Genomic DNA, 22,392 nt, shown 5'->3' with positions numbered 1-22,392 from the left:
TAAGAAATAACTGCAAATTTCCAGACTATATCTTTTTCATTCTCAAAACCTCTAGAGCGGAATACTTATTTAGCAGATTAATATATTATGTAGAATTTCAGCACCACAAAATCAGTGGAACTAATTACAAAAAGCAGTAGTAATTCAATTATTAATTTCTATAAAACATAGCTAGCATGTCTTGTCTTTAAGCTAATATATTATGCAATGATCCTTGTTCATACATGGTAATTTACTGAGTTCTCCTAACCCTTTATTTTATGGTTGTCCTATTAAATCACAATTTTCTTTTGGAGTCCTGTAGCTCAATGGTAAGAGCATTCGCCATGCAAGCAAGAAGACCTAAATTTGATTCCCAGCAGGGTGAAACATTGGGCAAGTTTCCTTACTCCACACGTCTCTGTTCACCTAGCAGTAAATAGGAACCCAGTTCCTTTTCCAGGGGAAAAAAATAATAATTTGGTCACTCAATCCATGACTATTTGTGGAACATTGCTGTGTGCAATTGGCTGCTGTGTTTCACACTCAAAATATGCAGTCAATTCACTTTACAGTATATTCTGTGAAGCGCCTTGAGACGTCTCAAAGACATGATAAAGCGCTATATCAAATGCAAGGATTGTTATTTATTATATTATAATGTCAACTCGTGACATCTCTTCCCACCACCACTGCAAGAAAGAACTGATCATCATTATGCCAATCTTCCTGTTTAACATGCCAATTGGCATTTTGTTTTGCAAACTGCCAGTAAGTATTTCTTATGTCCAGTTTAAGACTTGTCAGCTCAGTTCAGATGGTCGATTCTCACCTCTGGGCAGAAAATTGTGAGTTCAAGCCACAAATTGGGACTTGAAATGTACAGTTCATGCTGACACTCCAATGCAGTAATGGGGATGAATCCTTCAGATAAGATGTTAAACCGAGATGCTAAACACTTTGATCATCTGAGCTAAACTGGTGTGTTAAACTAGAATCACAAATAATTAATGTTCGTTTGTGAAACACAACAACATTTTCAAAATTCTTTAATAATCAATGCTAACTATTGTTAGTAATAGTGCACTGTACAGAATTTAATGCACTTAAGAAACACATTAGCTAGTTGAAAAAGTATTAAATAGCAGTGTAATAAATTATAATTCTGAGAATTCAGGACCATGATTAAGGGCCTCTATAGTTACCTTTGCAATTCTAAACTGTTGTCCTATGTTCTACTGTCTTTGTCATTCAAATATGTTGCTCTGAGTTTGCTTTTTCAATCCCATTTAAAATTTTATACGATACCCTCCTGGACACCTTCTCTCAAGATAGAAGAGCCGTACCTTATCTAATCATTGCTCATAGCTCATTTCTCTACTAACATTAGGAATCATCTTCATTGCTCTCCTCTACACTGTCTCTCGGACCTGGGCAGGCCTGGGGAATTATGTTGAGGCGACCTGAACTGTATGAAATACTCTTGGTGCGGCCTAACCAGAGAACTATATTGCTTAAGTATGATTCTTGGGGATCTGATTTGGCAATACAGCCCAGGATCTAGTTTGCCTTGTTTATTGGTGCCTCACACAGATTTGACGTGCTGAGCAATGAGTCAGCTAACACCCGCGTTTGATGATGTGTTTACTTTCGCTTAAACTCTCGTGAAGGATAACGTCAGCGATGTTTAGCCTGGCAGCTAGAAAGCAAAAAATCAGTCATTTTGGTGCTTGAGACTCTGGTCTCGGTTTTTAAGGTGGTGAAGGCATTATTACGCATCAGATGTTTTATTAATTACCTCAAATGTAAAATGTGCTTTTGATTAGCTTGAAATAAAAATGACTTTGTCTACAAGATTTATAAGAGGTATAGTTATTACAAGAAATCAAAGTGATTTGGGATAGATTTAGAAGAGTAGATTAAGAAAAAGAATTGTATTTTATTGTCAATGTCTTCCTTGATTATTTTGCCATTTTTCCTCATTCTGAATGTCAAGTTTGGGATTCTGTCTAAGTTTAACAAGTGTTCAAATTGAGAGGTGCCAAATTTCGACAGACAATCATTCTGTCACCCGGCTGACCACAAAAAAGTACAATTCAGAAGGTCTCAGAGAGTGGACACTATTTTTAACCTTGGGCCTACAGATCAAGCAATGTGATGAGAGTCAGTCAACAGTTATCAGCAGGTTACCCCATCACATGATTTAGGTCTAGTGCTGTGATTATTTGTCCTCGACTTGCTCAGAAGAGAACTGTTAATCTGACTCCTTAAAGGATTCAGCTAAATTTAGTCTTGGGAAATCCAGCCACTTTTCTTTACAAGTTGCCTGCAGAGATCATTGTACCTTGTAGTACACAAGTAGTAGAAATGTTAAAGTCATATTGACAATGAATAATTAATTGTGCATGAGCTAAAATATAAGGCTTCTAAAATTAGCTATAAAAGCAGTTAAGAGAATAATAGCGTAATAGTGCTGTATAGCTTCCTGAATTTTATATGGCACACCATCTCCGTCACTCATTGCTATTAATGCTTACATTTTGGGATGAATGACAGAGATAGTTTCATCTCTTCATATTAATTTTTCATAATTATCAAGTCACTTTTTCCCTCTATTTCCGATAATAGAATGTAGATTTCGAATAACGCTTCGCATTTGTTTAGAATGAGTTCTGACCGTCTCTCATCACGTGTGAGATACACAACATCTCACCCATTTTCTAGAGCAAGTATTTTAAATTTTATCTATTTTCTACTCACTGGGATACGGAGGGGAAAAAATAGTTAGGGTGGATCAGTACGAAGAGCCATGTGCTCTCAACTCGTGCACTGAGTGTGTGATTCGATTGTAATACAAGGCAAGCCGTGCACTATGGAATCTCATGCTCATTGAACCCATTGAAGACACAATGGTTTCCTGGTCTCGCTCATAGGAAATCATCAGTGCTGTCTAACCACTGAACAAGATTCATACCAGTTGACTAATCTGCATTTTCCGTCAAATTCCTCCACTTACCTGGCTGGATTGCCTAGTTTTCTGATGAGCTTGTGCATACATTTAATCACAAGCCGCTGACTAAACTTGAAAGATCAGCTAATTCCTACCTGTGTGTACATGAGACTAGAAGCTCCAACTAATAATTCAAGCCCAAGCCAACTGACATACATTCTTTCCCATAGGCACAAATTGTCTTAATAGATGAGTCAACATGTTCTCTGAATTTACGGATGTATCTTACGGGCCATTGTTGATTCTGCAACATCCACAAAGAACAGATAACTCAGAGCTGTTCTCTGTGGCTGTAAAGATCTTCAAATCACACGATGGATAGCGAAGAGAAGCTACATCACTAGATATATGACTGCCGATCATAATACTCGATGAATGCACACCATCAGATTCAACAATTAGTGTATTTCGATTATTTCTGCCCCTAGTTTTGTGACGGCTGGAGGGGGAGTTGGGGGTGGGGGGTAGAGAAATTCTACCCAAGTCTAGATTTACTCTATTTTCTTAGCATTTCAACCTGTGCAGGAAAATGGCTTCAAATTTAAGACTAAATGTATTAATTTGCTAAATACTGTTTATTAAAATGCTAAGAAAATGTTGTGAAATCTAGACCAAATGGGATTTTTACACCTAGGCTTGTTTTGATATGGTGTTCTCGAAATGGTGCAGGGGTTTTCCTGCTAAGAGACTATTCTGTGCTGTGCTATTACATTGTGCAGCAATATTTTCTGATTTGGGCACAAGTCCAGAACAATTCACTGACAGACTAGTCATTTAAGGGTTAGTCACTGTTGTGGCGCCTTCATTTGAATTGTAGATAGGGACACTGAACATCCGTAAAGTTAAAGATAACATTACCAAATATTGTTGAAATAGATTGACTGTGACCCCATTCAATTTATTTGAAAACTACAGAAAGCCTGACAGGTATCACAACATGAACAAAAACTTTTCAATCACTAAAAAGCGATTAGAGTGTTTTAGTCTTGTTCGTTATTGTGCTGGAAAAAAACATCTCAAGGTTGTCCCTTGACTTTAGTGTCACTGCTTTGTTACAGGTGGAGATTGAGAAATTGGACTACCACCACTACCTGCCTCTGTTCTTTGATGGTCTCTGTGAGACTGTGCACCCCTATGAGTTCTTTGCACGCCAGGGAATTCATGATATGCTGGAACATGGTGGCATGAAGATCCTTCCTGTTATTCCGCAGCTCATAATCCCAATAAAAAGTAAGCTTATGAAAGGTTATTTGCATTAATATAATGAGTAGAGTTTCATTCAGTTAGTTCATAATACTTTTTTCTTGCGTGAATAACAAGCAACACAAATGGAGCAAAAGCAGCTTATTTTGCTGAGAGTCTGATTTATACCTCAATACACAATAGGAATGGCAGTGTTACAAAAGTGCCATCTTCAAATAAACTCTTCATGTGAAGATCACATTCCGAATCCATAGTGAACTCATATTTGTGTCACCATTGATAAATTTTCTTTTCGCTCCTGATAATTTGTTTTTAACTCCTGCGTGCCTGATTTTACAAGGTGGCCTCCCACATCTCTGCCATTGCTGCTTTGTGGCTATTCCAACTGGCCACTAGGTGGGGTGAAAGAGCAGCCTGTGGTCACTCACCGTTATCCCTCTGTATTTGACAAGGGCTTGGCCCAGGCTGGCCAGACAGTCCTGGCAAAATCAGAGTCTCACTGGACTGGACCATGAACCCCATCCTACAACTCAACATTACAGACGTGCATCAATCCTTCTTAATTCTGTTCTGCCAGTTAAAAGGCAAGCATGTCATTACCAAAGGAGGACAAGAAAATAAATGGATATGTGGGCAAGAATGGCTCACAGACGCTCCTTTCATTTTCAGTGCCCATTGATCTGATAGCATTTCCACAGCTTTTAAAACTACAAAAGTAGTAGCACTTTGAAACTCAAAAAAAAAAACGATGCATAGTGGAAAAACTACATAAATGGAGCTCACTTCTGAATCATTAGCAAATCATTTCAGCATTACTGAGTGGGAGGTCAGCTGCAGTTTCAAAGGGTACAAAATTCCTGAAAATTGTACATTTGTGCATTAGTGCAAGTCATGCTTCTATGTTTAGACAGATTTAAATTTCAGACCTGTTGTGTAAAAATGATTATGTTCTGTAGCAAAATGTCTACTTATCTCCATTGGATTAATATTTCATGAAGTTTCAATGTTATAAAAAAATTATAAAATATATTTTTCACAACTAGCTACAGTTCACTAACTTATTACAGTTTTCTTGGGGTAAAAAAACTGATCGGGTAAATAGGGTACATTGATGGGTCTTGAAATAGTTTGCATTGTAATGCTAGTAAGCCTGTGGTTTCTAAACTCATTATATATCCATTATTGATTGCTTGGCATCAAAGATATTGTGCTTTTATAGTGCAAACTATTAGTGCATCAATTCATTACAGTATTTCATTGTTAAAATCTATTAGTACAATTCACATTAATATCATCAATGTGGAATTTCTTTGAAAAATACCCATAGTTAAAAATCCAGCATTCATTTTATTTTTGCACTTTTTAACATTTTTAATTTCACAATTAAACATTAATAACATTTTGTTCAACTTCCCAAATGCAGAACCTCGCATTTCTTTGTGGGTGGGTATAATTCTGATGAATTTCTTTGGACTTCCAGGTGAGAGATGTGAGTGCGAGTGATGAGTTTGTTTTCAAATGTTGGAATTGAGTGTTCGCATCAAGCACTTGCAAGATGGCTTTAGCACGGATAAGGTGCAGAGGAAATCTTCCTTTTTTTACCTTATGCAGGTGCCTAAACTCTAACCTCACGTATTTGTCACAACTTTATGTACTTTGTGCCAATAAACTAACAATGACTGCAATTAAGATACATTCCATGATATATAAGCCTTAAATTAGAGCTCTTTAAACTTATTCTTCTCAATATATAATGCAATACAGAATATTATAAAGTATATTTTTATTTGTAAACAGCAACAACAAATTACATTTGTATAGTGCCTTTCATGTTGGGAGGACCCAAGCAGGGTGTTGTGCTCAGGAGGAGTGCAAGGCAGGGAGGGTAGGAGTAGAAGGGTGATCGAAGGTGCAGTTGAAGAGGAGGGACTTGCCTTGATGGAGGCAAGGGAGGGTGCAAGGTGAAGGGACTGTAATAATAATAATAATAATCCTTGCATTTGATATAGCGCTTTTCACTATATATATATATATATATATATATGTAGGATGGAGTTCCAAAGGGTAGGGGCAGAGATGTTGAAGGCCCAACCACCGATGGTGGGAGGGCCGGACAGGGAACGTGGAGCAGGCCAGAACCTGCTTAGCAGAGGGAGCGGATAAGTTAATATGGCGTTAGCAGGTCATAAAGGTCGAAAGGAGCAAGGCTGAGAAGGGCTTTGAAGGTGAAGCAAGGATTTTGGACTCTATCTTCTGGGGGATGGGGAGCCAGTGGAGCCAGGCTAGGGTGGGATGATAGGGTCACAGAGCCTGGCGCGGGAGAGGATACGAGCTACAGAGTTCTGGATGATCTGCAGTTTGTGGAGGGAAGAGTTGGGACAAGCAGGGAGTTGGCATAGTCAAGCCTAGATATGATGAATGCATGGATGAGGGTTTTGGTGGCCTGAAGGGAGAGTCAGTGGCGGAGCTGGGCGATGTTGTGGAGATGGAGGAAGGCAGAGTGGGTCATGGCATGGATGTGTGGAAGAAAGTACTGTTAAAAGTACAAGACACCAAGATTTCAGACTGGCTCAATGAGGTGGAGAGTGCATCAATGGATGGTGAACAATTTACCTACAAAATACACAATCATTACACTTTACAGTAAATCCCATGAAGGGCTTTCAAACATCCTTCTGACGTTAAAGGCGCTATATCAAAGAGTTGATAATGTTATTTTTTGGACAGCCAGGTGTCCAACATATGTGGAAGTATCTAAACCAACAGAGTTCCATACATCCCATTTACACATGGAAATTTCAGAGACCTTTATTTGATTGGAACGCCCACTCTCTCCCTTTAGGGACGCATCCTGCTTACCTAATTCTGGAGAGTTAGGCAAAAGTAGACAAGAGCTAAGTGTGTGCATTGGGTTACTGCTGGAGTCGAACCAACTTTAACCACGTAGCTTGCCATTGAGAACATTGTCTGGCAAGCTTTCCTGCTGCTTGTCCAGCTAGGACCACCCTACCTATTGGGCTTTGCAGGGTTATCAGGAGCTTAGCGGGAAGAGACCCAGTTCCCAGGTACTGGTCTGTCTTTCCAAGTCCTGCCAGTGAACCAGACTGTCTGTCCTGTCATCAGCAGTACCCTGGAATACTGCAGACGCACGTGACTCAAGAACTGGATTACCGAGACCGCCAGAGAGGCTTACTCGATTCTGACATTCAGTTGCCGAACATAATAATAATACTAACAATAATTATTGGATTTAATATAGTGCCTTATCACGTGTTGAGACATCTCAAAGCGCTTCATATCCTGTAAAGTGCAGTGACCATGTATTTTGTAGACAAAATGCAGCAGCCAAAATGTGCACAATAATGTCCCACAAACAGCCATGGAGTGAGTGACCAATTTTATTTGGGGGGATTGTTTTTCAAAATAGATTGTTTTTCAAATAGTGCCATGGGATCTCTAACGTCCACTGAATAGGCAATTGGGAGCTCGGTTTAATATCTCATCCAAAGGATGGCACTTCTGACAATACAGCATACCCCAAGCACTGCATTAGTGTCAGCCTAGAGACCATGTGATTCCACGTGAGCCCCCGCTTGATCGATTCCAGGAACTCCCTGCAAGCTTCCTCGTGAGGGACGGTTATTATTAACAGAGTTATTTTTAATAACGTAGTAATATCAACTAATAATATTAATTATTTATTATCATTGGTGTTATTATTAATTCCAAACAGCTTGTTTACCATATATGTCTAATGGGAGTTAAATCTAAAAGATAATTTTGGGGCCTTTTACATAATAGTTGCAATAATTTTTTTTTAGTTATGCACTTAAAACTTGGTGAAATTATGTTTTTAAATGCAATGATGCATTTCATGGATTCATAAACCCAAACTGGGGGCTCTTCAACTTATTAATTTTCAGCTGAACAAACAATCAATCTGTTTGCAGAATATATTGTTTAGAACTTTTTATTAACTAAAAACACTGGCAAACATTTTGAAATGCAGTTCACTACCAAAATGCCCAACGTTTCAATATATAATTTATAGGAATCATGCAACAAATATTTTAGATTCTTTCCCTGTAAAGTAATAAAAATTATTTACAGATATTTTCATAAAACTTGGAATGATATTTTTATGCCGATATAAATTTGTCCATCATAGATCCGAGCTATTAAGTATTCTGCCCAAGTGCAATCCAATCCAATGTGTTATAAACAAGTTTTGTTTTCATGGTTCCCTGCCTGAGATTAGTGGAGAGGTCAGTAACCTATTGTACCAGCAACAATCACCCAAGTGTTTTTCAAATGTATACAGAAATGCAGCTACTTGCAACAAAATCCATTGTTTCAGAGTTTAATGTATCTTTTGTAATATCGATGTTGGTATGTTTTGACGTCTTAAATGACAGTATTGTTCAAGTATCAAGTATTTGTGCAAAGTTTAATCAGAATGTCTCTATGTAAGCTGTTCTCAAGTTAAGGAATTCAGGGGGAGGGCTGAACTTGGAGGTGTTAGTTATAGAAAGAAAGACATTATACTTACCTTTGAACAGAGCCAATTTGTTTCCAAAACAAAAGGACACTTAGTCTATTATTCACAAAAGTGAGATTATTGTCAAACAAAGGCAACAGAAGATGTTTCATAAAGGTCATCAGTACAAAAGGGAATAATCATGAGTTGCCACAGATATTTTAGGAGGCGATACGAAAACTAGTTTGCATGTTAATGCTTTTGTTTGCCATTAATGGAAACCTACAGAATTATTTGCAAACATTTGCCTCATTGTGCAAAAACTATGATTTCCACAATTTATTCACTGAGCTGCCTTCAATGATTTCTTAATAAGCTCAAAACATAGTTGCTCGATTGTTTGATTAGAAAGTATCTGTTGTTGTGGATCATTGCACATTACCACAGTTCCATTGGCCTTATGGTACATGCTGTGTTTTGGACGAAGCAGTGAGCAGCCTGTGAAATGAATAAATGAGCTGTATTCCGGGGGTGAGTGAGGAGTCAGCGCAAATTGTGGGAACAAATAACAGTCAGACAAGGCAGTGTTTTATAACATCAGTGCTGCAATCCATCTTTGGAATTTTTCAAAGCTCTGCTAATAAAGGCTTGCTTGCAATCCCCAGCAGAGAATCATTTAATTAAATTTATCCATTAAAGTTCCTTTTCACAGAGAGCCATCATTCTCCTCTGTCTCTCTGTCTCTGTTTCTGCAGATGCACTCAACACTCGGAACAAGCAAATCATTTGCACCACTCTCAAAGTGCTCCAGCACCTGGTCGTGTCAGCTGACATGGTAGGCGAGGCCCTAGTGCCTTATTACCGTCAAATCCTCCCCGTCTTCAACATCTTCAAGAATGTGAATGGTGAGTTGTCACACACAAACCATGAATCTCTATTTTGGCACCATGAAGGGGAGGAATGTGTCCAAACAGTTTACTATGATCAGTGTTAAGATCTATTGCCTTATACATCTAGATGAAGCACTAATGGAGCAGTTATTAGTATTATTATTATTATTAATGCCTCCTCTGGTCTATGACATCATTAGCAATTGAATTTACGGTTCACTGACAGCTTATTCATCACATCAAATAAGTCACATAATGTTTCTGTTGGCTTTTTCTGCAATTCGTATGGTACTTCTAAATATCTCTTTGACAACCAAGCTCTCTTTCTTGAAATTGGTAGATTCATTGTAATTGGAGACCAGTGTCCATAAAAAGATATTAATATGTTGATGGTCACTTTCAGCGATGAAATAATGTTGTCCCAAACTTTGGGCAAGGTGAGAATTGTTCCTTTTAGTTTCAGAATAGAACAGCAGCATTTTCAGGACTGTTGTGGCATCTCTGCAGCAAAATCTAGAACAAAGAAAAATAAAAATATTATCCTTTTTGTTTTATTCCAAGTCTAATATGAATTAAAATTATTCTTTGTGCGTTTCGTTTTATTTCTCTAATTCTCTGTTAAAATATTTATTGCTGGTTTATATAATGTAATCTAGCATTTATTTTCCATGAGGGATGATGGCTCACTTTTCCTCCGCTGGCATTAAAACACATTTCTGGTAATATAGCAGTGCGAATTTCCTACTGAGGGCTGTATCATTGAAATTCATTGCCCAAATGCACACCTGCCAGGCGTTCTCTACTGCCAGTTTTGATGATTGCCCACAGTTGGTGTGAGTTCTCGACAACCCTCAGGGAGTTACATTTGTTCATTTAATCAGTGGATTTAAAATGCCTTTTTTTCAACATTTGAATTGGTATCATTTCTGCCTTCACTGTCAACACGGGGACCCAAGCATATTCTTCAACATTTGAAAAGAAATAACTGAAAGAGGCTTAACTTTTAAATACTCATCCCATCAGTGGAAGGATGGTTCTTTGAACGACTAATCTGTCATGGAGACACTGCCTTGTTTCCAGACGCTCATTGGAAGTGACTGAAACACCCAAACCTGGTGGTATCCCAGATTTTATGGAACGACACTGTGCACAACCACACTGTACATCAGCATAGCATTAACATTGTTGACAGATTTTCTATCATTAGAAAGCAGCTACAACTCAAATGATTAATATTGCAGAAATTCTAAAGGCACATTTTATTAAAAGCTTGGGTCCATATATATTTGAACACCTTGAGTAGGTCCTGTCTAATCACGTATTTGAGAGCTGAAAAGAAAGTGGGGGTAATTTAGCAGTATATTCAATATTCATCATATCACTTCTACCCGAATGTGTGGGAATATTTATCCCTTTTCCTGATGCTTGGCCCATTAGCAATGTACCAGAAAACTGAGCATTAGATATCAAGCTTGTGCATTGTGGCTATCAATTGCTGGTGAGCTGGATAACCCGTTTTTACTAAATGAAATAAAACAGGTATCTCATTAACCAGACACCAAATGCCACGATCTGCAAGCCAGAATTACAGAAGTCACCATCGAGAATGGGTGGGGGAGGGTTGAATCTGCCTCCCACACAGGAGGTTGCTTTCAGTGTGATAAATAATGAATGTACTACTAAAATGATCTCAATGTATGATAGAAAAAAGAGAGGTTGAGAGATAATATGTTAGATGCTCTCTCTATGTAATTAATGAAATTTAAACAATGTGTACTCATGTTCTACTCCATTATGTATTTTGAATTTGCTGATGAGAACGTACTGACTGAAGGTTACAAAAGTATATGTATTTTAAAATTATTATTATTGCCAATTATTGCCAATTATTATTGCCAAGGGAGGGCGCAAGGCGAAAGGATTGTGGGTTGGAGTTCCAAAGGGTGGGGGCAGAGAGGCTGAAAGCCCGGCCGCCGATGGATAGGGAGGGTCGGGCAGGAGACATGGAGCAGGCTGGAGCCTGCTGAACAGAGAGAGGATAGGGACTTGCTAGAATATGCAACACCTAACCATTCTTAATGTCTGAACTTAGAAGTATCACAACCGTGTATCATCCCGTGATTAACCAATATCCAGATGTGTACCCGTTCAAGTAAGGATCACTTCCGACTGATCAGGAATAGGTATTCAACTCTCCCTAATTCAGGAACATTAAAACCAATTGTTACCACCCCAAGTGCTGACCCAGCTGAGATCCCACAGACCATACGGTTGCATGTTTGAATCTGGAACTGAGTTCAGGATTCTTAACTTGCATCTTTCTGATCTGCATGGTTTAGTCTGATTTCAGCCAGTTTTGCTCACTCAACAATTGGGGAGCTCACTTTATTATTATTTTTGCTTTTTTGATGAAATAATCAAAAAAAATTCACTCAAGGCTAAACAAAATAAATGTGGTGTCACTAATTAAATCTGCATGGGTTGTGCACAATTATTTATGCCTCAAAGTCACCAACATTTCACTAATTTAATGTCCTATGAAACTCATTTTGCATATGCAGCTTGTGAAATGCCAAATAAATTTGTAATTTTGAAAACATATGCAGATATAATATGAAAAGGGATTGAAAAAGTAAACTGAGTTGTATTTAAATATGATGAAAATGTAAAGCAAAATGAGTATTGGGGAAAAGTTTGATGAAAAATTCAACATGGATGGTACAGTAGGGTGAATGCCTGTCGTTTCCCCTCATTGTAATTTCCCAAGTGGCTGATTAAAAAAACAACTTGGGAGAGGTTGCCTGTCTTTTCTCATGTCTGGAGATTTTTATGTAGCACTGAGGAAGAGGAAGAGAAAAAAGAAGATATTTTTGCTTTTCTGATGAAATAAGCAAAACAATTATAAAATAATATTGTCTGAAGGTTACAAAAATATATCTAATTTAAAATTATTATTGCCAATCTTTTTCCCAATAAACGTGTTCCTGATTCCCCGACTGTTTAGCGCTTTGGGACATCTTCCCAACCTGAAAGGCGTTGTTGTTTTTGGTGTTGTTCAAATATGAATGAGAATACAATATAAATGAAAATATAATCCCCCAAATTGTTCATGACCCGCTTATTGTAGCTGACAACAACTGTAGTGAGGACTCCCTGTATGTTATATGTGTGAGGTAAAATATTAGTAGTGCAATAATATGGCTTTTTAAAACTGGGTTCTATGTCAATGTGCAGAAGGTCAACTTGATATTTCTCACAAATTGGTCACTGGGAAAGGTGCAAATCAGACTTTCAAATCTTTATTATATAATTAAAAACTCTGTGGCCACTTTGAGGCTTGGACACATAAAGGTACACTGATCCAAGCTAAGTCGTACCTTGGAGAAAGAGTTTCCTGGCCCCAAATATTCTATGTAAATCTGACAGTGGCGCAGTATTTGGGTAGATTCAGTCTGAAATATTAGAAACTAGTTTCTCAAAGAGAATTTTTGAAAATGTTTTGGTTATAATCCAACTTGTTAAGTTTACCTTTAACTTTCAGCTGTTGTTTGACCTGCTGTCTATTTCTAGCACTGTCTATTTTTATTTCAGATTCCCCAAATTTCCAGGATTTGCTTTTTTTTCGAAAAAATGATTAGCACTGGTCAGTGACACACTTATCTATGTGAAGGGTGCTATATAAATGCAAGTTTTTGTTGTTGAGTCAGTGATGTGAGAGCATCAATTCAGCAAATGAAGAAATGGGGAAAGGTTAACAGAATATTTTTCAGGCACAAATTAGTTAGGTTATGGAATGCCTTGCCAGGAGCATTGGTTGAGTCAGAATCCATATTATCTTTAAAAGGGGACTAGATGAATATATAATAGGCATAAACAACAGGAATGTGGGGAAGGGTAGGTAAATGGGTCTGAAAGGATTGCGCAATAGCTCCAAAAGAGGAACTAGCACCTGTAACAGACTCAATGGGCCGAATGTCTTCATCTGTGGTCATTTTTATGATTCTGTGAACAATCTAGTGCCAGTTTTGTTCAATGACAGATCCTCTTCAAGAATGTCAATTCCCTGGGTCAACAAATAGCTCTTTGATCCACTGTTTGGCCTTGATGTTGTTTGAACAAGATATCCAGCTGCAAAGGCATCACAGCTAACCTCTGACATTGTGGCCCATTGACTCCATTGCACAGTCCAGAAACACCAGCTGAGCTATGGTAACAAGCAGGCATACAAGTCAACATGATCGATTATTGAAAAAAGATTTGGTGTTCTCATGCAATAATTTTAAAGCTTTGATCACATGAGGGCTTTCCAGTAGGAGTCAACAAAGTGTGCAAATCTTTTAAGTGTGAATGGTAGGATGGGTCTACTGGAAGGATGAGGTCAAATAGATTGAAAGGCCTCTCATGATCTCTGTGGTCTTTGTGTTGTATAGTTTGATGCATAATTGTCCTCATGAGAGGCATCCAGCTCAAAATCAATGAGAAGCAGATCTGGGATTTGGTTTCAGAGGGTGAATTTGGAGTTCTGTAGCTCAGTGGTTAGAGCACTCGCCTTGCAAGCAGGACACTTGGGTTCAATTCCAGGCAGGGCGAAACCTCGGGCAAGTTTCCTTACTCCACACGCCTAATAATAATCCCTCCAAAAAACAAAACAATAATAAATTGGTCATTTTCAATCCACGACTGTTTGTAGGACACTGCTGTGCACAATTGGCTGCCGCGTTTCGCCCACAAATATACAGTCAGTTCACTTTACAGCAAATTCTGTGAAGCGCTTTGAGACGTCTCGAAGACGTGAAAAGTGCTATATCAAATGCAAGGATTATTATTATTATTAATTTCAGCAGAGACTTGAGTGATTCAATATCACCTCTTAAAAATGCAGTTTGGTCAGACAACTTTTATGTTCCACACCTTGATTGAACCGCCATCTACCCAGACACGCTAAGGTCAATAGTACTCACCCATAAAAGAACAATGTGTCCATCATATACTGAGTGTTCCCACTGAGTCAGTGAATAAGATCTTAAAATGACATATGGATCAGTGGAGACAATCCAAATCTGTATGGAAACATCTGCTAGTGATTTGAAGTTAATGCTTGTACATATTTTTCTCATGTACTTTATTTAACAATGTACTTTTAGAATTGATAACTCACAAAATTACAGGTGAACTGAAAATATCAGCCGGTAGCAGTTCTAATGCTATTGAATTCCCAGTCTCAGGCATGCCAGTGCGTAGAGGTGACAAGAAGAGGCCAAATATCTCACTGAAGGATGGAGGAGAAGTTAAATGGAAAGTCTCCATTAATAAACTATTATTGAATATTATTAATCCATGGAATTGATCCCAGAAATATACATTGTATGAACAATATCTTTAGGCTTTCCTATAAAAAGTCTTCATGGTGTAGAAACCACGAGTGACAAATTCCTCATGTTAAATGCAGTGGCATTGAAACTGTAATCTAATAGAAGTGACAAGCCAGTGTTCGGGCCTCCTCAACCATTTTTGTAAAAATACTTTATATACTTTACATTTTACTTCATAAAACATACTTAAAATTATGCTCTCCAAGAGTGGCATGAGTATACCAACCAGCCTCTCCACACTCACATTTACAGGTGCTTACCTAACAGAGAGTAAATAAATAAAATGGTGTTTTAAAATAAAGTGAATACTCTCACAGGAAGTGTGCATGTCTGCCCTACTACCCTCAGAAAAGCAAGCTCTAAAAATAAGACATTGCATACATTTTGAAAATCTTTCCCTGCAACTTTTGAGTTGATACATTGTGTCTCAGATTACATCAAATTATGCATCTGGTTTTCCGTAAAACAGTCATTAAGTATGAAAAATTCCTTTGGTAATTCAGTGGGATTCAGACAAGGCAGGGAGTAGCTGAGTGTTACATTCATGGTTATGTGACCAGTTTTACTGAAAGCATATCAAAGGGGCAGGACATTAGATATGAGCACTGGGGCTTTATCAGTGATGGTAGGCAGTCATATAGTGTACTTATTTTTCTACATCAGCTATAATATCTCATTTTAAATATTTAAGTATTTCAGTTTTGGTCATTGTAAGAGTAGAATAGAAGAAAAATACCAGCAACAATGACATAGACGACTCTGTTATATTGATATGGGAGTGGGTCCTGAATGGGAAAACATACTGCAATTTATTTTTAACCTCTCTCTCAATTACTTGGGAAACACGCAGCTGGAGTTCGGCAGGAGATTATTTTTCCTTACTGGCTCTTGTGGTAAACACTTCCTGTATTTCGCTTGGAGGATTTGCTCGATCCACTTCCCATTCTCCTTAGATGTAACATGTTTTAATAAAGCAGTTCATCATCCCTCACACCGTCACATTTGTAATGTTTGAAAAAGATTTTATTCTGCCCATAAAATGGATATTTCTTTTACCTAATGTGAAGCAATGACAGGTTGTGTTTTTTTTTGCCAGAAATTCATACCTATTTACATGAAAATCTGTTTGTTTCGGAAGGTTTGCTAAGCTGTGGTATCTGATTTCAGATGGGGCAATAGAGGAAGTAGTGCTATATTTGGATTCTGTGCCTTTGGAATAGGAAGTGGGATATTGTGTGGTGTTTAATTATCCAGTGGATCTCGCCCCCAGGTGTATCTGTAATAGTCATTGGGGACAATCTTTAAAAATAGCAAAAAAAATGAGTCTTCAGAGGTCCCCAGTGAGTGCTGACCAGCAGGCTACTTGATTGTAGAGAGGGAGGCGGCAGTTGAAGAAAAAAAGGAATCAAACACTTTCAGGAGAGGACGAAAATTGGAAAAAATGTGATTTTGCCTAAAAAATCCACAGTCAATACACTTTAAAATCCTGTGTTTGAGATGTCCTCCCAACGTGATAGACACTCTGTCAGATACAAGGATTATTATTTTAGAATGCTTGCGCTTGAAACTGTTTTCCAGTCACTGTTTACTGGACAGGTCCGTTTTGCCCAGAGGACATGGGGCCTGGCTGTCGAATTAAATATACGTTTTACAAAGTGGCAAATCTTACAAGATTTGATGAAATAGATGTGCAATATTTTATCAAAAACGACCAGACTTACTGAATGTTTAATTACATTTAATGGAGATGTAAAAGATTAATAGAATGGATCTGTGATTTTTTGCAAAAATCCCAGATTGTGTTATGCATTGTTTTCAACTGCTGAAAGGTTATGTAGCATCTCAGTGGGAACAATATCTGGTTCGATTTACATGCTCCCATGAATAATGAAGCCTAAATGCTAATTTTAGCTTTAGGTGCCAAATGTTAAAGAATCCTATTTACTAGCTACCCTCATGTTGACCCTTTCTGCTATCGCTTACTGATGGGACATTCCTTCCCAACTAACCTTGAAGTCGCCCTGGAAACTGCTCAGCACTTTGAGTGATAAACACTCCAAGTCACTTAAGATCAATTCCCTCCAACAATGTATCAGTTCTCTGTGACATTTGCGTTTGGGCTACAATTGAATTTGAGAGTGACTGTAATATTTATTAGGACATTTACAAAAAAGACTATTACAGCGGCCAAAATAATTTTAGCTGTTACAATTCAGAGCCATGTTTCTTTCATATGTCACTACCCTACTGCGCAATACTAGCAATCAGACACAACATAACTTGCAATGTTTTTGTGCTGCTTAAATGGCACTATGCGCTCAGGCAGTGGGTACTGGAAAGGAGAAATGATTTTCATTTATTCACTGTAAGCACATAAAAACAGTTGTCCTTGGAGTAGTTTTTATTGAAACTGTGTAATACATCAGGGATAAGATGACCAACAGATACAGACTGACCGTAATGAGGACTGTTAATGTGTGAAACCAAGGGGGAGGAAATAGAGTTGGCAGCTGCTGCCCCGTGATCAGCTGTAGCATGAGCATGATGAAACACTGTTGTCGGTAGGAAATGCACTAAGATGAGCAATTGCTACTCGCTCCACTAACTTGAGCTTGTGGATATGTTGGATCAAAATTCATTCCAGCAGCATGGCCAAGTTCGAACCAGGTTCTTTTGGAACAGTTTCTCTACTTGGATGTCGAATAAAAGAATCCACAAAGAGCTGCAATAGAATTTGCTGATTTGAATGTGGAACGCAATCTGTCCTTCCTAATCTATACAGGCCATGTTGTTTGCTGTCAGTCAAATAAAATTCCTATCAATGCAGTTTTAATCACATGGAACGTGCATTCCATGCTTGCTGGTGCAATACAGCCATCTGCTCTGTCACATCTGTGAAATGAGTGCACAATTGCAACTGGTGATTCTGTTAACAAAAATATTTTGTCTTTGTTTTCTTCTTCAGTTTACTCTCTTGTGTGGATACTTAGACGAGTACTTGGTTATCCTTGCAAAGGGGCTAGGTTTTTTTCTGTATCTCACCCAAATGATTCTTTATGTGTGAGCCTGGCCATCCATGTCAGCATCAAATTCAACCCGGGCAAATATCAGAGACAACCTAATCCTGTTCATTTCATTTCCATACGTACATACATACTTTCCAGATGACCTAATGCTCAAGAGGAAGAATCCTGGCTGATTTTACCTTTGGAGCCGTGATCATCAAGGCCACTTCAGCATCCCTTCATTTTTGCTGCCCTAGTGAGATTCGCTAACAGTTCAGACCAAGACAAGAATCTAGAGCCTTCATTGTTCGTATGTGTCAGTTTTACATTGAGCAGTGGCTTTATTACCCACTAGAATGAACTATCATATTAATTATCATTATATTTGATATTCTGCCTTTCATGTCATGAGGACTAAAGTATAGTGACTTATGTATTTTGCAGGCAATTGCAGCAGCCAATTTGTGCAAAGCAGTGTGCCACAAACAGCCATGAGGTGAATGACCAATTTTATTTAGGGAATTGTTGACCAGACCACTGGAGAAACAACGTTCACTTTTTCTAATGGTACTATGCGATATTTAATGAACAGGCAGACATGATCTCGGTTTAACATTCATCCGAAGAACAGCACCTTTAACAATGCTGCATACCCCCAGCACTGCACTGGAATGTCAGCATAGACCGTATGAGTTCAAAGTCCTGATGTGGTGCTTGAACCCAAACTTTTTGACTCAGAGTTGAGAGTGCTACCCAACTGAGGAAAGCTGACACCATTTATTAAATTTTGTTTCAAAGCAATGTTGTGTTTCTTGAGGTCCAAGTGATGCAGTGTTTCCAAACCATAAAGCCATGTACCACAAGCTCACCTGTGGATCCTGATTTATGACCACCACAAGGTATCCAATTCTGAGCCCAGGTTCCCATTTTCTTATCTTCTTGTTCCCTTGTGCTATTTCCAAAAGCTTATGCTGTTCACAGCTTAACCTCACTGACTCCATTCTCAAGACCAAGTTTTCTTCATCTCCCACCTGGACCTTTTATTCTCATTCTCCCGTGATCCTTATGCTAAGATTAGCTATAATTATATACCCATCTCTATTAATGTAGCAGATGAGAGCTCTTCTTGCGATGTGATACTAGACAACCTAGGTTAGATTCTCTTCATACTGAGTCAGTGGATCTCTGCCTCTTGTGGCAGAAGACAGCTAAACTGAGGCAAAGAAAGAATGCAATGAGACATTACATCAAGAGAGAATGGACAGGAAACAGAAAGAGGTTGGGGACATGGCAGAAGTATGAATAGAAGCTAAGGAGGAGGAGAAGCATCTGAGAAGAAAGGGACATGAACAGAGGCTGGGATCATGGGAAAGTCTAAAGCAAAGACTGGCCGACGGGAGAGGTATCAGAAAAGGCTTTTCAATGGTAGAGGCAACAACCACGGAAAGGGCGACACACCACAATAGAGATTGGGAGGGGCCGGGCCTCAGCAAAAACAATAAGGCCGTTTTCTGTTTATTTTCTGTGGAAACAACACAAGGGCAAACAAGATAAGAAAATAAACGTGGAAGAGAAACATTAGATAAGAAAGGAGAAATTACAACAAGCCAACTAGGGAAAGGAAACAGAATGTAATACTGGGGTCCAAACAGACAAAGCTCCTCCTTTGCCCAGTGGGTGTTGGATGCTCATTTAAGAGTAAATTAACGAAAGGGCCAATAAAAAAAAGGGCAGGAAGTACAAAAAAAATTGGGAATGGGACAAAGTGTGTGGTTTAGAGTGGTGGATTATTGAGAGTTTGGATTGACATGTAAAGAAGCTACGAATACACCCTTGATTTGGATTGAGTTATGATAGAGGGTAAAGTTTGGGAGGGGGCAGGGCCAACTAAAGGCGAGAAGAAAGGAATCCTCATTAGAGGCAGGGAAGAAAAATATGAGCAAACCATAGAGAGTAGCAGTCAACAGATGAAGACAATAAGGCCATCCTCTGCNTTTTTTTGTGTCTACAGTTGTGCTGAACCATATTTGTTTTTGTTCACCTGGGTATCTAAGAACATAAGAATTAGGAGCAGGAGTAGGCCATTCAGCCCCTCGAGCCTGCCCTGCCATTCAATAAGATCATGGCTAATCTATTCTAACTCCACCTACCTGCCTTATCCTGATATCCCTTTATCCACAAGAAATCTATCAATCTATCAATGTGGATCTGACACATGCAGACACCTGCCACCATTGCTTAAGAGTATCCAAACCAGATTGAGAGTTCCACATATGCATGCTATAAATGAAAATGGTTTCTGTGTCTGGAATGGTTGCGAGGTCTCTCTCTGGAGGGATGCACCCTGCTTATCTATTTCCAGAGAGTATTAATCATCCTTTTATTTGATATAGCGCCTTTCACAGGATTTCTATAATGTGTCATAAATGTATTTTGTAACAGCCAATTTATGTACAGCAGTATCCCATAAACAGCCATAAAGTGATTGACAAGTTTATCTGGTGATTGTTGACCAGGAGAAGCTCTCCTCTTTTTCTAAATAGTACCATGGGATCTTTTACATCCACCTGTGCAGGTAGATAGGACCTCGGTTTAACCCAGATACGAGGAACTCTCAGCCAGCTTCCTAGTGAACAACACAGCTCAGTATGAAATGTGTGAAAGCAATTGACACCATTCTCTTATCCACAGTTCGGACATACATCACTGCCCACTGAGCGATGGTTGTATACCAGTTGGGGGTGCAGAGCTTAAGCAGCAACTGCTTACCTTTCTGCATACTAATTAAAGTGAATACCAAACCCTGGATAGCTTGTGTTTATGAATCTGGATGACCAAACCATAAAGACTGTTAAGATTTTGGTTTCAATCCTTGGTCTCATAGGGGCCCTTTAAAGGTGTAGAACATTTTAAATTGGATTCAAAAGTTAACCTATTAGCACAATATTTTCAGATACACCAACACAGTGGACATAGGTTTAAAGTTGATAAAGTACAATTTCAGGACAACCAGGTGATTTCTTTATCCAGAGTGTAATTAATAACTGAAACAGATTGCTAGGAAGGGTAATTGAGACAAGAATGCTTTGATGGAGTAGGATAGGTGTGGAAGGATGAAATCAAATAGACCCAAGGTAATAATAATAATAATAATAATCCTTGCATTTGATATAGCGCTTTTCACGTCGGGAGGACGTCCCAAAGCGCTTCACATATACTGTAAGGTATTTTCCAAGAAGCAGATGTAAGAGTAATCAGAAGAGCCCAGAGATGAGAAAACAGTCATATCTTTCTTGTCCTTCCTTCCCTATTTTAAGAGGCTGACACTTAATATCGAGGCTCGTGAATGAAAAATGATCACTTAAGCAAAGTACTACCATCAAAGATGCTGCACCCCAGAATGAGTCACCATCTGGGGCAGAAGAGGGACAAATCAAAAGTAGAGGAAAAGTGGAGTGTTGTAGCAATTATAATAATATGTGGAGTCCTGTAGCTCAGTGGGTAGAGCACTCGCTTTGCAAACGAGAGACCTGGGTTCAATTCCAGGCAGGGCGAAACCTTGGGCAAATTTCCTTACTCCACACGCCTAATAATAATCCCTCCAAAACAATGAAAAGCGCTATATCAAATGCAAGGATTATTATTACTATAATAATCATTGTGCTTGACATCTTGCATGGGTGGGGAGTGGGTGGGAGTTAAAGTGACTACAATAATAGAAATGGTGGACAAAGTAAACTATATATATAAATATAAGAATGGCTTTTTTTGAAAATATATATTTATTTATAAATATAATATTTAGTACAACAGAAATCCAAAACAAACACAACATCTTTTGTTACAATTTTTTTCCCTTTTCTCCCGATACAAAAAGCATTCCATTGTTTACGGTACATTCCTTCGCCGCTCGTAGGTTGTGCACACGTTTTTTGGAACGCTCCCTAAGAATGGCATAAATGCATGTAAAGATACTGTAAATACAAAATGTTCATCAGAACTGAAATAGCAATGACCTTGATTGGTGTGGAACACTCCATGCTTTACACAGATCTATGAGATTTTTGTGTTTCCTCTAAATTGTGCATTGTATCTTTCTGTGTATCTCTGCCTGAATAGTATCACTCTTTCTCAGGCAGAGAGAAGGAGGATACAAACAATGGGGAATGAGAAAACATCAGGCAGGCAGGAGAGAGAGGTGAACAAGCACTCTGCTTTAGTTGTATATGCCTTTAGTTGCAGACCACTTCTTAGTGGAGCTCTGCACGTGCTCCGAAATGCAGTTGCACAGAGCTCACCTCAGCCCCCTATTGAAAGCTTCCTGCTTCAATTTGCTCTTCTGCTAGAAATTATGGTTCATTACTTCCAGAAGAATAAAGCAGGCATGACAATGCATGATGAGAGTGAATATGAGAGTTATCTAATATTAACAAATCAATCTGCAAAATACCAACAT

General features: G+C 38.5%; 1 protein-coding gene across 1 annotated transcript in view; it reads left to right on the top strand.

Moving 5' to 3' along the window:
* Positions 1 to 22,392, top strand: part of pacrg (PARK2 co-regulated) — a 117,810-nt gene that overhangs the window by 55,397 nt on the left and 40,021 nt on the right. Inside the window, exons 3-4 of the mRNA XM_007889317.2 lie at positions 4,048 to 4,219; positions 9,425 to 9,574. Of these exons, the coding sequence (XP_007887508.2) occupies positions 4,048 to 4,219; positions 9,425 to 9,574 (322 nt within the window). The remainder of the gene's footprint in view (positions 1 to 4,047; positions 4,220 to 9,424; positions 9,575 to 22,392) is intronic.

This window comes from Callorhinchus milii, unplaced genomic scaffold, assembly GCF_018977255.1.
Source record: "Callorhinchus milii isolate IMCB2004 unplaced genomic scaffold, IMCB_Cmil_1.0 Scaffold3, whole genome shotgun sequence".
Taxonomy (NCBI): domain Eukaryota; kingdom Metazoa; phylum Chordata; class Chondrichthyes; order Chimaeriformes; family Callorhinchidae; genus Callorhinchus; species Callorhinchus milii.
This window is presented reverse-complemented; position numbering and strand designations above follow the sequence as displayed.